The following is a 4,794-nucleotide window of genomic DNA, read 5'->3' on the forward strand; positions in this document are numbered from 1 at the left end:
GACCGGCTGTGCGGCTGAGCTCGGGCGCTGCGCCCAGACAATTTTAAAAAATGATCCGGCCGCTGGTTCGAGCCGGGTCTGGGGATGCCGTAGTTAATGTGGCCGTTTTGCCACGCCTCGGACGCGCAGGTCGGCCGGGGCTGCATCGGGCGCGCTCCGCCTCCGCCCCGCCGCGAGTGACACGCGGGACCCCGCGCCCCGGGGCGCCCCGGTTTAATCCAGGCCGGACCAGCGCTGCCGCTGCGCTTCGACGCAGGTCCTCGCTTGTCGTCTCGGGGCGCGGCCAGTTCAAACGCGACGCCGACGTGGCTCCGGCCGGTGGGCGCCTTCTGGGTGCCGTGCAGCTCGGCTGGCTGGTTCCTAGTTGGAGGCATGTGGAGCGGCAGCAGGCAGGCACGTTTTGAACTGGCAGGGGGGGAGGACGACGAGGATGTGCGTGCGAGGGGTCCGTTAATTGCACGTCTGCGACGGCAGGGGCACGCAGACGCAGGTGCTGGTCCGTCGTTGGCCTCGGTCGAAAATTTGAAGTCGCACGCCGGTGCAAAGTCGACGCCCGGCACGACAAAACGTCGTGCGGCGGAGCACGTACGAGTCCGACCTCCGACGGCCGTCGCGGCGAAACTGGGAGCTGACTGCCTGGCCGGATTCGGCATGGGGCCCTAGTATAATCACCGCGGATGAGGGTGCATGTGTGATGTGTGCCGGCCGCTAGCTAGGTGCACGAAGTATATAGTACTAGTACTACAAAACTTTAGCACCGGAAACTGTGCACCATCAACGATATAAAACTGGTTCTGATACATAAGGTTATGTATATGTATGACGAATTTCATCCTAAAGTTGATGCCTTCCCACGCATGTTCGAGGGAGGACCACATGGACGGAACGGTTATCTTTTTCAGGAACTTCAAATTTTCGATCAAGACAACAACTAGCCAGCCCTTTTGCGGACGTTTTACTACCTTTTTACACCAATGGATGGATGGATTGCACCGGACGTCATCCATATTCCTTCTCACAGTCGTGCAAAGCACATGCGTACAGTGGACTAGCGTTCAGCGTACACAAGTACACAACTAAAGTCTAAGTGCTCTGCCTGCCTGCCTGCACATGTGTCTGTACGTCCGTCTCCCCGTTCATATTCAAAATTTCAAACCGACATACAATTAGCCACACAAGCACATGTGAAAAGTCTCCGCACGATGATTTGATTTGTTTGTTGTATGTCAGTACATGGGGGTGCCGAGGGTACTTTTGGACTAGTAAATACTACCAAAACTCCCTAAAAAAGTACCCCCTGGGGCTAAACACCCTCTACAAAACAGAGTATAAAATGGGCAAAACTTGTGTACTACTACTAGAAAAACAAACTACATGTCCGCGGTGCAATAAGGGGAGTTGAATCCTGGTGTTATAACTCTGGCGTTCACGGAGGAACATTTAAGGTAGGCCCCCTTTTGCCCGACCAAAGAAACATCTTGCATCACTATGCCATCGCAATGGACAGCGCTGCTGCAAATGAATTTCACCGCAACTTTCGATAAACTGGTTCCGTGTATGTTGTTGTAGCGTATGTCACTTATGGCAACAGCTGAGTCCTGAAAAAAAGGGTTTTACTGTGTGTTAAAAACTTTTTAAGGGAGTATGTTAAAGAAACTTGTCAACTGCTAGAAAGATGTGGATGAGAAATCAGGGAAAGATATTTGGATTTACTGTAGGAAAAGTACCTCCTCGGAGCATGGTTTCTTGGAGTCACAGTAGTTCTGGTCAATGATTATAGGGTTAGTGACATTGTACATCTTTATGTCTTGGAAAGTAATCCTCTCTGCAGACCCTTCTCCTCCCTGTCAGTGGAATCATAAGAAGCATTGACCCCGTGAGCGTAGGTATTTGTAATGGAGTAGCAGATGATTGTACGGGCGAATATTCAGGCAACTGAACTGTATTTGTAGTGAGAGCGCGTAGAGTACCATGGTGCTCAAATTTCAAAAACACAAGAGATTTTGGAGGTTTCCGTGGCATGGCAGCGAGGAGGTCATGCATTACCTGCCATGTTTTGATCCGCACACCGTTGGTTGTGCCCACCAGCGTGGCCTTCTCCACCAGCACGTCAGAGACATGGGCCAGCGATTTGTTCGCTCCTAGGCTGCCAATGCTGCGGGGCGAGGGCAACCAATGCCAACAGAACGTCAGAAACCCTTTGTACAGTGTCTTATCTCAGTGGCTTCTAGCGACATTGGAGGCGTCAAATTCAAATTAATGTTGACCATTTGGACAGTGCAGGCGTCAAATACAAATACGAACCTTATTCCATGGCCCGGCCCACAATATATGCCTGATGCCCGCACAAACTCTGAGCCAGACACAATGGATATGCAGTCATCACCTGTAGAAAGTTCACAAAAACAAGAGGAAAAATACAGTGACCAACCAAAGCTCGCCAAAATCGATCGCATGATACGACTGGATAAATGAATCGGATGATGTTTTCATGCATATGTATGTGCATTGGAGTGTACCTGTGCTGATGATGCAGTTGGTTATGGACACCTCTCTGCTGTTGGATACGTGGATCCCGTCGGTGTTGGGGCTCCACCCCGGCGCGGTGACGAACAGCCGCGAGACGGCTGCTTTCCAGCAGGAGGCGATCACGACGTGCATCTGCATGCTGTCCTTCACCTCCAGGTCGTCCACCACCAGATGGTTGCAGCTTCTGAAGTACATGGCCTGCAAATTTTTTGCACACCGATGAAGAACATTTCCTTCGCCGTACTACATATGCAACCAGGAGAAATCTCGGTGTCAAGAACGTACCGTCGGGCCGGCGACGCATTTCTGACGGAAGAGGGAGAAGGAGATGCAGGCTCGGTGAGTCAGGTTCCCTCTGTCGCAGAAATGTATACAGCGGAAGCGGAGGTAGGAGGAGCACGCGCGTACCATGGATTTGTTGACCTTGCACGAGTTGATCCACCACTCCTGCCCGTGCCCGTTGAGCGTCCCGCCGCCCATGACGTGCAGGCCGTCGACGTCCTCGAACGTGATCCACCGCTCCCGGCGATCGCCGTCGAGCCACACCGACCGGTTCGACGGCGCCTCCAGCGTTCCCCTGATCTGATCGCCCGCGACATAAACATCACGAACAGAGCATGCAGAAGGAGAACGGTATGCGTAGTATTGTGATCGATCACCGGTGGCCTGACTAACCATTGCTGTGATCGTGGTAGACCTGCAGGGGCCGCCGAAGCTGAGGGGCATGAGGAGGTAGGTCTTCCCCTCGGGCACGAGGAACAGGGATGGGTCGGAGGAGGAGTTGCAGGCGTCCTTCCACGCCGCCAGAAACGCCTGTAAACGCACGCACGGGTCATGACCGGAGTGCTGTTACATGGAGATCTCGGAAGAAACAGAGCAGCTCTGGTTAGCTAGCTGGTTTCACATACCTCGGTGGCGTCGCCGCCGGCCGACGCGCCGTAGTCGTCGACGTCGAATAACATCGGCGGCGGCCCCGGGCTGAGCTCCGGCGCGCCCGCGTCCGGACTCTCTGCGGCTGGGCCATAGGCCGATTCGGGAGGGAGGGCTACGGACTCCGAATTGGAGTGCGGAAACATGTAAAGAAGAACTGATACGGTAGTAATGGTGGCCAAGAGAAACTTCCTGGGACCCATCAGTGGAGCTCGGCCACTCAGGGGAGGAGATTAACTCGGTGATTATGGAGGAGAAGAGGAAGGGACGAGCAGAGAGTGCACGTCCTTGCAGCTGCAGATAAATATATAACTCGTTCCTCTTGCATGTATATGACGTGCAATTACTGCTGGCCTGTTGATCTTGGATCATCATCCGATCCTAGATGTTTTGATAAAGGAAATCTAAGGGAGAGATGAATTGGTTGCCATTCACGTGCTAAGTGTTTATAGAATAATTAGCTAAAAGCAAGTAGAACTAAACTGATGCTAAACTTAGCATCCGATGGCAATTAATAATAATTGTTTTTACAAAAAAAAAGATTTAAAGTTTTCCTTTTTTTCACTCACTACCGTCTTGTCATAATGCGATGCCAAATGATGGAGTAAGTTACCTATCCTTTCTTTTTATAAAAAAATGGAGTAAATTTAAGAGAAAAAAAATGCTTTTGGTCCCTCGAATTCCCCAAAAGTATAGACTTGGTCCCTCAAGACTTTTGGTAGACATTTGGTCCTACAAGTCTCAAAACCGAGTAAGTTTGGTCCAAAATCAGATTGACTACGTTAACCAGGTTTCGCTGATGGACAGTAAATTTGAAAAATAACAAACAAATTCAAAAAAATCTTAATATTTTTGGCATCCAATATGCTCAAGTGCTCAAGGTGTGTGCTAATTTTCATAGTGTTTGAACACTCGAGGAGCTCGTAGCAAGAAAAAAAAATACAAAACTGCTCTAGATGAACTGTAAATTCAAAAAAATAGCAAAAAAATAAAGAAAAACTTAAATGTTGTGGAAACCAAGATGCTTGGGTGCACTAGGTGCATGTAAAGTTTTGTGGTCAAATAACATCCGAGGTGATCTATAAAAAAACAATTTTTGGATTTTTTTTTATGAGTCAAATTTTGTTTTTGTTTTCACGAGCTCCTTGAATGTCAAAACATCATACAAATATTCATGCACCTAGTGCACCCAAGAATCTTGCTTTCCACAAAATTTGCGTTTTTCTTTTGCTATTTTTTTGAATTTATTGTTCACATAGAATAGATCTGTATGTGCTTCGACCTCCTCGTGTGTCCAAACGTAACAAAAATTTGCACGTACCTTGAGCACTTGAG

At 49.5% G+C, this 4,794-nt stretch overlaps 1 protein-coding gene across 1 annotated transcript; it reads right to left on the reverse strand.

Moving 5' to 3' along the window:
* Positions 1–1,139: 1,139 nt before the first annotated feature.
* On the reverse strand, positions 1,140–3,757 carry LOC123100139 (polygalacturonase). The gene is made up of 9 exons (XM_044522114.1): positions 3,438–3,757; positions 3,205–3,342; positions 2,938–3,111; positions 2,815–2,835; positions 2,520–2,727; positions 2,305–2,386; positions 2,047–2,155; positions 1,728–1,844; positions 1,140–1,598 (listed from the first exon to the last, which is right to left on the reverse strand). The coding sequence occupies exons 1-9, from the start codon at positions 3,660–3,662 to the stop codon at positions 1,371–1,373; spliced, it is 1,302 nt and encodes a 433-aa protein (XP_044378049.1). The 5' UTR covers positions 3,663–3,757; the 3' UTR covers positions 1,140–1,370.
* Positions 3,758–4,794: the final 1,037 nt, after the last annotated feature.

This window comes from Triticum aestivum, chromosome 4D, assembly GCF_018294505.1.
Source record: "Triticum aestivum cultivar Chinese Spring chromosome 4D, IWGSC CS RefSeq v2.1, whole genome shotgun sequence".
NCBI lineage: Eukaryota > Viridiplantae > Streptophyta > Magnoliopsida > Poales > Poaceae > Triticum > Triticum aestivum.